The sequence below is a fragment of the Astyanax mexicanus genome, chromosome 4 (genome assembly GCF_023375975.1).
Source record: "Astyanax mexicanus isolate ESR-SI-001 chromosome 4, AstMex3_surface, whole genome shotgun sequence".
NCBI lineage: Eukaryota > Metazoa > Chordata > Actinopteri > Characiformes > Acestrorhamphidae > Astyanax > Astyanax mexicanus.
The window spans coordinates 49,092,501-49,105,510 of record NC_064411.1 but is presented as its reverse complement, the minus strand read 5'-3'; the positions used below and the strand labels follow the sequence as shown (position 1 = coordinate 49,105,510).

General features: G+C 37.0%; 1 protein-coding gene across 2 annotated transcripts in view; it reads left to right on the top strand.

Annotated features, from left to right (window-relative positions):
* ncana (neurocan a) overlaps positions 1-13,010 on the top strand; it is a 168,489-nt gene that overhangs the window by 54,323 nt on the left and 101,156 nt on the right. For both annotated transcript variants that reach the window (XM_022678851.2, XM_022678853.2), the window contains exon 2: positions 7,615-7,685. In XM_022678851.2, coding sequence (XP_022534572.2) covers positions 7,616-7,685 — 70 coding nt within the window. In that variant the 5' untranslated portion in view covers position 7,615. The remainder of the gene's footprint in view (positions 1-7,614; positions 7,686-13,010) is intronic.

Sequence of the window (13,010 nt, the reverse complement as noted above, 5' to 3'; positions counted from 1 at the left end):
CCACGGTTGTAAATCTCTGACCTCACAGGGATTTGGTTTAACACGTAAAGCTTTTTATTGGATTGTGTGTTTGAAAGTAGTCCAATCATTTTATTTCCACCCAAAAATGAACACTGAATGAAACATGATTAATATTATTATAATAATTCATCTTTCTTATAAACTTGGAACCAATCTGATGCACAGTCTCTAATATCAGCACATGGCTGAACTCAGTTCCTCATCAACTCCAGCCTGAAGTATCAGAGAACTAGCTACATTAAAACTATATGGACATACAGGGGTTGGACAATAAAACTGAAACACCTGATGTTAAACCACAATAATTTATTGTGGTGACGGACAGTTCTGGAGGAAACAGGAGAGTTGAGGTGCACAATCCTGGTTAACACCCGAACATCCCTTTCAGACAGCTTCCTCTTACAGCGTCCACAGTTAATCCTGTTGGATGTGGCTGGTTCTTCTTGGTGGTATGCTGACGTTACCCTGGATACCGTGGCTCTTGATAAATCACAAAGACTTGCTGTCTTGGTCACAGATGCACCAGCAAGACGTGCACCAACAATTTGTCCTCTTTTGAACTCTGGTATGTCTCCTATAATGTTGTGTGTATTGCAATATTTTGAGCAGAACTGTGCTCTTACCCTGCTAATTGAACCTTCACATTCTGCTCTTACTGGTGCAATAATGTGCAATTAATGAAGATTGACCCCCAGGCTGCTCCAATTTAGCCATGAAACCTCCCAGACTAAAATTACAGGTGTTTCAGTTTTATTACCCCTGTATGTATTGACACACCTGCATATTCATCATTTCTTATGAAATCAAGGTTATAAAAGAGATTTTATCCTGATTTTTCTGAAGTAAGTTTCTCTACTGCCCAGAGAAGACTAGATACTACTTTCTGATCATTACAATGGACATAATTTTCTTTTTTTTTAATGTTTGTTGCATATAACAGTAATTAGGGTCTGTTGTCCATCAGAATAAACCATTAACCCCCAATGAAAAAGCTTTCCAACTAATGAAGCAGTAGCTTAGCCCCGCCCACTGCACTGGAAAACAGAGCAACTCAGATATTAGGGCATGGCAGCACTAAAGCCAACGAGTATTATAAGTTGTAGGTAATTTTTTACTAATATTATGTCGTTAAGAACACTTTTTATAATGTTTATATTTATTTTAGTGTTTAGGGATGGTTTGTAAAATAGAAGGTCAATATAAAGTATAGCATAAAAGTGCTAAACAAATATTTCAAATATTTCATTATATTAAAATATTACAGTCCTGTTTTGTGTCCATCACAGAATAAAGCAGCATTCTTATATTCTTAAATTTCCCATCACTGGAACATAAATCAGGTCTTTAAAAGGTTAAAAGGGTTAAAAATAGACTGCTTTCGAAAATATTACGATATTGTAAAATGAAATTTTTTTTTATCGGGTCGAAAATGTTGACAATTATATTGCGTACGATACAATATGGCACACCCCAAATTTTCGCAAAGGTAAATGCATACATTAGAAGAGGGTTCAATAAACAGTGCAGAATCACACAGATAAGAGAGGACTCATGTAGCTCCACCAAAGTTCTACAGTGCAGTACCGGCTTGCTATACCAGAAGCAGGAAGTGCACGGCATCTCATAATAATCATCAGACAGTTGCTGCTTCTGGATGTGTCCAGTCCATTTTACAGAGTTAGCAAGTTAGCATGCAAGCAGAGCGTACTAAATACATGTGAAATGGAGAACTGTGAGCTTTTACAACAGTTACATGCATTATCAACCATGTAGCCTAAAAAAGTTTAATCATAATGGCCTGGAATACAGTTTTACTGCTGCTGTAGTCTTTCATTTATTCAAGCCGTACAGCGAATGCTGTATGTAGATTGCTTTCTTGCTCGTGTGTTGCATCTACTGTAAAGGCTTTTTAAACGTCAGATATTTTTCATGTTTTATTATATATTTTCAGATATTTATATATCGATTTAAGGATTGTTTTGCATTGCAATATTCTGCTATAATATTATCTCTATATCAGTGGCATGAAATGGCCTTAAACTTACTGTACTTATTATTAAGGACTATATATATTGTGTAAAATAATAATCCTGACAGTTCTCGTAATAAGGTGAAGTGAGTTTACGCCATTAGAAATTCAAACATGACTCCAGCGTCCGTGTTTTCGTTGCACGGCTGCTGTAATGAGACAATGAGATAATGAGATTAAAGAGAACCTCTGGAAGAGGAGCGACCACCCACGGAGAGAGAGAGAGAGAGAGAGAGAGAGAGAGAGAGAGAGAGAGAGGTGGAGGGGGGAGGGTTTTTTTTTGGGCCGGAGAAGATTGAGGAAAATGCAGTGAGTGCCAGAGCAGAGGGAAAGAGAAAGACAAAGAGAGAGAGAGAGAGAGAAAAAGAGAGAGAGTTCATTATCATTCTGCGAGTGTGGGTGACAGGCCACCTGACTGCTGTTCTATATTCGATTAAAATCCAACTTTCCAACTTTTCTAATCAGTTTTGCACATACATTTACATTCATTCTCCCTCTGCACTGTCAGAAATGATGAGCAGCAGACTGATCAAGTCAGAAAACCCAGTGTTTTTATTATTCAACAGAAAAGTCTGCTAGTCACATAAGTAAGAATGAGTGTGTCTGTTTATTTTTAGAACCAAAATGTCCTAATTTTGGAGAAAAAACTCTGAGAAACATGCATTACCTGCAGGATTAACTCAATTATTTTAACCATCTTATGGGTGTTTCATTTTAATTTTTATTTAATTTTCATTTCTGATGTGAAAAATATATATATATATATATATATATATATATATATATATATATATATATATATATATATATATATATATATATATATATATATTACTGCTGTCCAATAAAAAACAAGCATCTGTAGTTTACTACATAATTTGAACAAACAGACTGTCTCTTATACTGTGTCAACATTTTTAATGAATGGACCAATAGAAATACTTCGAAATGACCTGAAATAAACTCTTTTACATTGACTTCCATTGAAAGTTAAGAAAGTTTTATCTCTCTCTCCTGTAAATTGGTCGTTTTTAAAGGTGTTTTTCATTGAACAGTGATAATATGTTTATTACATATAAGATACATTATAATAATGATGTTTTATGATGATGATTATGTGTGAATTTAATATAAGTACATAGCCTGTCTTTGAGCAGGTGTCCCAATACTTCTTTATTTATATTTATTTCCTACATTGTAGATTAATATTAAAGACATGAAAACAATTAATAGACACATATTTAATATGGAATTATGTAGTAAACAGATAAAAAGGATTTGTCCTCCACATTAATCCCCTGATCTAAACCTGATGAACTGAGATGGTGATTTGAGGTGATTTAATTGGGATGAGCTGGAGCTTCACAGCGTGAAGAAAAAAAAGCAACAATTGTTCAGCACCTCCAGGAACTCCTTCTTTTAAGATGCTGAGATTAAAATCTCACCAAGAGTGTGCAGATCTGTCCTCAAAGATAAATGTGATTCTTAGAAGAATCTTAAGTATAAAATAAATTCTATTTTTGTTTAATGAATATTTCAGCACATGTTTCTGTAGAGCTTTAATATAGTCTTCAATATTAAATTTATAATGTAAAAAAATCATTTATGAAAAGGAAGAAAACACACAGAAATAAAATGGTGTGCCTGGTACTGTATTACATATATAATTCGTATGTATGACCTCATGTCACTATATGTACATGTATGTGTGTGTGTATACAGTATTATACAGTATATATGTAGGCTGGCACATGTGATCTTAGGATGTCCTTCCTGCTGACTAATGTCACTGCACTCCTCAGCTAAATAGACTCTCACTTTTCAGCCTTATCTTCCGTGTGTGTGTGTGTGTGTGTGTGTGTGTGTGTGTGTGTGTGTGTGTGTGAGAGGGATATGCTGGGTCTGAGCTCTGCTGCTGGAGCTGGCAGCTTGGCTGTATTCTTGCTGATGGTGAGAGATAGATGGATGAAGGTCAGGATTTATAGATCATCAGCACTGAATAATTCCAGATATGTCATTAAATATATATATATATGTATATATATATATATACATATATATATATAGCGAGAGAGAGATAGAGGGAGATATGGAGAGATATAAAGAGAGAGAGAGAGAGGGCGAGTGCAGCTAGATGACAGCACTGTAAAGTCTTTGGTGGAATCCTTTCTTCTTTAATGAGAGTGTATTTATGTGTATCTGTGTGTGTGTGTGTGTGTGTGTGTGTATGTGTGTGTGTTATGTATGTGTGTGTGTGAGACCCTCAGCAGTAAAAGCTCATTTCAGATTCTGATCATGATTGTGACTCTCAGGGCAGAATCTCTGGCTATCAGAGAAATACAGCGTTGGGAAGAACACCGAGTCTTATTCAATCCTTCCATCCCCCACCTGCACCTGTACACAAACCGCCGTACTCACAGAACCGGTGAAAGGCATTGTGGGGCCCCAAGCAAAGTGGCCCCTCCCCTTAACAATGCAATTTTCACTTTTCTTTTGTTCCTCTTCCCCTCTTTTTTTTTCTTTTCTGGCTTTCTGATGAAACACTCTGCTGAATATGAAGGTTCATAATTTGGTGGCTGCTGGAATGACGAACCTGTCAGCAACGAGTGGGTGGAGCCCCCTTGAGGGGATTTAAAGTTAAAGTTTAAAGGGGCACTAAAGCCCTTGATTTTTGCTAACTCTGCCCTCAGCTCAAATATGAAAAAGGCTTAAAAAAAATAGGAGGGGCACTATATGATGTATGGGTTTAGAGGAGGGACAGGAGGGAGAGCTGATTGACTGAGCGAGACCTCACTCAAACTCCCATAATACATGCCACCTTGCCATGAGCATTCACAAGATAACACCTGACAGATAATAAAGGTGTGGGCAAATTCCAAAGCTTTCCTCTGAGGTAACACTTGGGTGCAACTTTAAGATAAATGTGTCATTCATTAGAAGGCATGTCCACATACACTTCAGTTAAAGTCATTATTATAACATTTTCTGCATTGTAGATTAATACTAAAGTCATTCAAATTATGAAATAAAACACATGGAATTATTTATTAAACAAAAAGTGTTACATAAAGCAGAATTTGTTTTATATTTTAGGCTCTTCATAGTAGCACCTCTTGCTTAAATTAGACAGTTTTGCACATCTTGGCTGCATTTTCTTAGTCAGATTTATGAGGTAGAGTCACCTGGAATTCAGGCTTTCAGTTAACAGCTGTGCTGAACTTCAGTTGTAAAGTAGTGAAGAGGTAGAGTTGGTATACAGTGAATATATCTATTTGAGTAATCCATATTATGGCAAAAACTACTTAGCCATGTACAGAAAAAAAACAAAACTTTTTTTTAAGTCAATCTGAAACACTTCAAGAGCTTTGAAAGTATTCTCAAGTGCAGAAAGACCATCAAAAATGTTAGGATGAAACTGGCACTCATCAGGACCACTTCCAGGACAGATGATAAGTTCAGGATAAAGTTACCAGCCTCTACAGAGGCTCCTTCATAGTCTGGATCACTTCAGTATTCATTTACAGTGTAGGAAACACATAATGAAAAAGTGGCCAAACCTTGGACTGGTACTGTACAGTGTATTCTCCTGTAGATAAAAATAAAAAAAACTGCCTCTATAGTTATTACACTCTTATAATACGATACAAAAATTCCTCTGAATGAAAGCCAGGGTCAGCCAAGCTCCAGCCATCCCAGAGCAGAAAGGGTTAAAGGTCTTCCTCAAGAACCCAACAGTAGCAACTTATCAGACTTCAGTATTGAACCCACAACCCTGTAATCAATAATCCAGCACTCTAATCACTGAAGCACCAGCGACTGCCCTCTGACCACTGTTCCCATCAATACTCCATATTCCAGCTTTTGTGTGGGCCTACAAAGAGCTTACACTTTCTTCTGTGTGAAAACTGAACCCCTGGAGCTGCTTCCTGCAGAGCGTAAAAATCCCAGCTGGCCAATAACATTGATAGATGTTATTTTCTGATGTAGGTCATGTGGGCTCAAGCGCTGCCACTATGATCAGGAGATTGCCGGTTCGAATCCTGTTCATGTAGCTTGCAGTTGGCTACCGGTGAGCACAATTGGCCTTGCTCTCTCTGGGTGGGTAGATGGCGCTCTTTCCCCTCATCACTCCATATGGTGATGTTGACCAGTACAAGGCGTCTTTGCTAATAATGCAAAGAAAAAAAGTTCATATTCATAAAGTTTAAAGAGTTCAGAAATCAATATTTGGTGGAATAACCCTAGTTTTTAATCACAGTTTTCGTACATCTTGGCATCATGTTCTCCTCCACCAGTCTTACACACTGCTTTTGGATAACTTTATGCTGCTTTACTCCTGGTGCAACAATTTAAGCAGATTAGCTTGGTTTGATGGTTTGTGATCATCCATCTTCCTCTTGATTATATTTCAGAGGTTTTCAATTTGGTAAAATAAAAGAATTCAATTTTTTAAGTAGATGCTTATTTTTCTACCAGAGCTGTATATACATGGCTCAACTTTTTACACAAATGAACTTCTCCTAGAGTGGAAAGCATTGACAATGGAGTGCTGATCCCTTTGTGGGATTTTAACTTATATTCTTCTCACACTTGAATAGCAGCAGTTAGACTGTAGGGCCACCCTAGAGCTGTGAAAGTACAGTGCATATAAAGACAGATCTGAGTAAATATATAGATTTACTGTATAGAATGGCACAACTGTCTAACTGCCTGCTTGTTAAGGTACCACCTGAGATTTTATATTGAAATCATGTCAGCGGCACCGCCCTCCAAGTTTTGTAGTCTGGAGAAATTTTCCTTCACAACAATGTAGAACAGAATATCGTTTAAGGAGAGTTGGCTTCTGGCAGGTAGTCAGAATTTGACACAACACCAGGAGCATGGAAAAACCATATCGGGCTAAGCGCTGCCACTATGATTGGGAGATTGCTGGTGCGAATCCTGTTCATGTAGCTTGCCATCAGCTGCCAGAGCCCTGAGAGAGCACAATTGGCCTTGCTCTGTCTGGGTGGGTATAGTAGATGGCGCTTTTTCCCCTAATAACTCCAAAGGGTGATGTCGATCAGCACAGGCTGCGTCTGTGAGCTGATGTATCAGAACCGAATCGCTGCACTTTCCTCCGAGTGCGCTGTGATGCTACTCAGCAATGCTGCATCAACAGCAGTTTAAAAAGAGGTGGTGGCTGACTTCACATGTATCAGAGGAGGCATGTGCTAGTCTTTACCCTCCTGGTGTTGTGGCATCACTAGTGATAGGGAAAGTCCTAATGAGTGGGTTGGGTAATTTGCTGTGTAAATTAGAAAGAAAATGGGATAAAAGTTTAAAATAAAATAAAAAAAGACAGATAAACAGGTTACGTACATCAATTAATCAATGTTAATTGTTAAGGTAGCCAAATACAATTTGAACAAAACATCTGAATTGCTCAATAAGAAAGTAGCATGCAGTGTTTCCTGGATTTTCCTAAAAATATATTTGAAAACACTACATTTTTCAGTGCCACAGATAATGTATTCTCGGTTTGTGGATCTGAACATGGCTCCTCTCTCTTGTCTTCTCTCCAGGATGGGGTGCGTTCGCAGCGTCGGTGGGCTGCAGGCTCTGGCGATTCTTCTCAGTCTCTGGATTGGATGTGGTAAGTGTTGGATCTCCCTCAGAGCAGCTTTTTATCTCCACTGTCTTTGATGGCTCCAGCAAACCTCCCTCACAAACACTAATAATTCATCACCGGTAAAGAGGAAGCGAAGATTTCCAGCTGGGATTTTCTCACTATTACCACAACTAATAAAGAAGACTCTTCCTCCATAATTCCACGCTCTTGGGTCGTCGCTGACTCTGGCTCTAGCATGGGCGTGAGAGATGCGTTTGATCTTTTATGACTGTCATGGGCTGCAATCATGAGGGACTGATGAAAGTATGGCAAAAAAATGTTTCTGGAAAATATACACATTAAAGTTGGGAACATTCTGTCGGTGCTGTTCATTAAGGGCTAGAGCTGTGTGAATTTCTGAGATGGTAACTTGTTGGTCCTTGCTAGAAGAAGGACAGAAATATCCCAACAGGCAGTAATAATGTAGTTACATTCCATTTCTTCACGTTCTGTTGAAATAAAGACAAATTTGTTTGTGGAACTTTAGTGGTTAAAACTGTGGAAGGATCCTCTAAAGGTGCTTTGAGGAACGTTTAGGAAATATTAAGGTGCTTCAAGGAATATTTTATTCCAGAGACCTTTTCTTTAAGGTTATTTAAAACACCTTTAAAAGTACAAACAAGGAAAAAAACTAAAACCACCTAAAATCTTTTGATTAACCTTAAAGAAAAGGTCTCTGTAATAAAATTCCTTGAAGCACCTTAATCTTTCTTAGGCGGTTCCTCCATAATTTCAAATTGAAGAACTCAAAGATTCCTCAAGACATTTTTGTACTTTTAAAGGTGTTTAAAAGAATATTCCATAAAGATTAAGGTGCTTCAAGGGAAATCTTTTTACAGAGACCTTTTCCTAAAGGTTAATCAGAAAACCTTTAAAAGTGCAAACTTCTCAAGGAAACTTTTTTGAGTTCTTCAGCTTGAAACTATAGAGGAAATACCTAAGGTGCTTTGAGGAATGTTCAAGAAAGATTAAGGTGCTTCTAGGAACATTTTATTCCAGAGACCTTTTCTTCAAGGTTATTTAAAACACCTTTAAAAGTACAAACTTATTGAGGAACCTTTATGAGTTCTTCAGTTTGAAACTATGGAGGAACAACCTAAGGTGTTTCGATTAACCTTGAAGAAAAGGTCTCTGGAATAAAATCTTCCTTTAAGCACCTTAATCTTTCTTAATCATTCCTCAAAGCATCTTAGGTGGTTCCTCCATAGTTTCAATTTGAAGAACTCATAAAGGTTCCTCAAGAAGTTTGTACTTTTAAAGGTGCTTTAAAGAATATTTAAAAAAGATTAAAGTGCTTTAAGGATTTTTTTTAAGGTTATTTAAAATTCCTTTAAAAGTACAAATTTCTTGAGGAAACGTTGAGTTCTTCAATTTGAAACTATGAAGGAACTACCTAAGGTGCTTTGATTAACCTTGAAGAAAAGGTCTCTGAAATAAAATGTCCATTTAAGAACCTTTAAGAACCATAGTTTCAAATTGAAGAACTCATAAAGGTTCCTCAAGTAGTTAGTACTATTTTTAAAGATGTTTTGAGGAATATTCAAGAAGGATTAAGGTGCTTCTAGGAACATTTTATTCCAGAGAACTTTTCTTTAAGGTTAATCAAAACACCTTTAAAAGTACAAATTTCTTGAGGAACCTTTTTGAGTTCTTCAGTTTGAAACTATGAAGGAACCAACCTAAGGTAGTAAAATTAAGGTCCTTTAAGGAGTATTTTATTTCAGAGACATTTTCGTCAAGGTTTATCAAAGCACCTTAGTTGGTTCCTTCATAGTTTCAAATTGAAGAACTCGTAAAGCTTCCTCAAGACATTTTTGTACTTTTAAAGGTGTTTTGAGGAATATTCCATAAAGATTAAGGTGCTATAAGGAACATTTTATTCCAGAGACCTTTTCTTCAAGGTTTATCAAAGCACCTTAGGTGGTTTCTCCACAGTTTCAAATTGAAGAACTCATAATGGTTCCTTAAGACATGTTTGTACTTTTAAAGGAGCTTTGAGAAATGTTCAAGAAAGATTAAGGTGCTTCAAGGAACATTTTATTCCAGAGATGTTTTCTTCAAAGTTCATCAAAGCACCTTAAGTGGTTCCTCCTTAGGTGGTTTCAAATTGAAGAACTCATAAAGGTTCCTCAAGACATTTTTTGTACTTTTAAAGGTGCTTTGAGGAATATTCAAGAAAAATTAAGGTGCTTCAAGGAATATTTTATTCCAGAGACCTTTCCCTAAGGTCAATCAAAACACCTTAGTTAGTTCCTCCATAGTTTCAAATTAAAGTCATAAAGATTCCTCAAGAAGTTTGTACTTTTAAAGGTGCAGAGTCTGTACAGTAGAGACAGTAGAACAAAGGACCCAGACTTGCTTATTTATTTAGTAAACCTTCTCCCAGACCAAAACTTTGTCTCAGACCTACTTCATTGAGTGTAAATCATCACTGTTCAATAAAAAAATATATCTCAAAAATTGTGGTTTTACAGGAGAAGGCAAAAATGCTATAAACTTTGAAAGAAAGCTATGAATTGTAGAGCATTTCTTTTAGTTTATTCATCCAGAGTTATTTACACACTATAGAGAGCAGCTACAGGGTTCAAATTGAAGAAAATAAAAAAAATGGATATACATGCTTTTCATTGGACAGCAGCAATATGTTATATGTTTCTATAGTAAAAGTGTAAACCATAACCAAACCATTTATATTTCCACCAATCAATTACATGTTCTCTGCCGTCACTGGAGAGACATGTAGACAAATCAATAATAAAACAATGTTCACCGAAAGCATATTTGGTTAAATCACTTCAAATGAATATGTGCCCAGCAGAAAGAAATGAGGCTAATTGGCTTCATTAGCTAACCCCCTTTAGCAGGCTTTGAACATTAGCTTGTATTAGATAAATTAGATGTCTAACAACCACTTGGAAGAGAATGTATTAACAACAGTTTGGCTTCAAATAAAAAACAAGAAATAAGCAATGTGAGTCTGTAAGCTGTGGAAAGCATTGGAAAGCAAACACAATGTAGTCTAACATATTTGATATCATAGGTATTAACAAAACAACTTTAATCCTACAACATTGCTGTAAGGATTTGACTGCATTCAGTACCAAAAAAAAAAAAAGGTGTTATTGCGGTCAGGATAAATAGGGATAATGACCATCCATCCTCATCCTTAACTCATCCAAAATGTATTGAATGGACCACCAAGTTTTGTGAAACTGACACCATTACCCTCCTGAGACCTGGACTTTTGCTTAGTGTGCACTTTGTTTTACTTCTTCTATCTATTTGCGAATATTAGGACCTAACAAAAACAAAAAATTAACGTTGTACTTTGTACGTGTGTATGATTTCCTCATATGCGGGCAGTAGTTTAGTTTAATATTTAATATGATTCTTGCCATTTGCAAACAGAAGGGACCAATTAGTCTACAATTAAAAGTTTAGCTAGTAAATAAACTAGTTTCAACCATAAAATTGAATGAGAATTTTTACCTGACCCATGTTTCTCTCAAGACTGGCTGTAGAAACTTTTGCCTGGGATTCTCGCCATCTTGTTTTCAATCAATTGAGTGCGATGTTTTCATGTGACCACTAAATGGTATGGGCAGTGTCTCTTTATGGGGCCAGAGGACCCAAAAAAGTATTTTGTATAAATGTATCAAGTATCATGGTGCAGAGAAGTAGAAATGAAATGTCCACATCTGAAGAAACTTAAAAGGAAGTTTTAAAAGGATACAATGATAATTCATTCTATTTACTTTTTACATTTAGAAGTATTTTATCCTCATCAGTAACACAGATGCTGTGAAGTATCGTAGATACTAGTCTTGTGAATATCACAGAATCACAGTATTGAGACAATATCGTTATCGTGGACAACGTATCCTGATAATATCCTATTTTGAAATGCCCTGTGATTCCAACCATTACTTTTGATGCATTCCTAATAAGCAGAGATCTAATTGAGAAAGAGCCAAAAGAGCAGATTGGTGAAAGCTGTTCCTCAGGCAGCTATAGAAGAAATGTCCTGCCAAATGCCCTAATGATCCAGTTCTACCCAGCAGTCATCAAGTCCATCCTCAAACTATCATCCATAACCATTTGGTTTGGACCGTCCACCTCTCAGTAACGAGCCAAATTCCTGCTCATTATCAGGACTGCAGAGTGGATGATTGGGTGTACTCTGCCAGCGCTTCAGGACATATATAACAGCAGGGTCATGAGGTGTGCTGGCGAGATTATAGCCACCCTAAGACATCACTTCCTCCAACCACCTCCCTCTGGAAGAAGACTCAGGGCTATCCAAGCCTACACAACTACAGCAACAGCCATTACAGGTCCTTATTAACCTTTGTGGACACCAGATATTTTAACAGAATTTTAAAATCCCTTACTGTGGGTCATAACTCCACTCTGGAGAATACTCTGAGAAGATAAGTATAAACCTACTAGCACCATGCCAGGGTAGACTAGATGGGTATAGGCCTGTCACAGTAATTATATGACTTATCGTTCAAGAAATGGACATGACCTCAATCTTTTTAATAATCGTGAGATCATCTATTGTGTTTGCACTTATAAAAATGTACGTTCAGGGGTTGGACAATGAAACTGAAACAATAATTTATAGTCCCGGGGTGGTTTGGGCAGCCGTGGTTTTATGTTTTTTGGATACAATCCGGGTTAGCACCCGAACATCCCTTTCAGACAGCTTCCTTTTGCGTCCACAGTTAATCCTGTTGGATGTGGTTGGTCCTTCTTGGTGGTATGCTGACCTTACCCTGGATACTGTGGCTCTTGATACATCACAAAGACTTGCTGTCTTGGTCACAGGTGCGCCAGCAAGACGTGCACCAACAATGTGTCCTCTTTTGAACTCTGGTAGTCTGGATTACTTTACTTATCTCTAATACACTTATCTAAAACTCAGTGCTTACCTGTTTATGTTATGTATAACGCATGTATCCTGTTTTAGCTTGTTTCTCAGTGAAGTGGTTCAAATCCCTAGGGTAAGATGAGCTGTGTCACAGTGTTAAAGGGGAAAATACCGTATTTTAAGGACTGCACTATCAATGAACATCTATTTTCTGGTCTATTTCCATACATAAGGCGCACCGGATTATAAAGTACATTTTAAGCGACAATAGTAAGGAATAAGGGTGTCGCCATGTTTCTCTTCTAATTTAGCAAAGTCAAACGAACGCTGGATGTTAATCTACACAGATTTCTCTCCTAATTTTTTTTTTTGTGTGTGAGTAAAGCGCTTCTATTTATTTACAGCAAGCTTAGATTTCCATTATTTTAGCATGATTA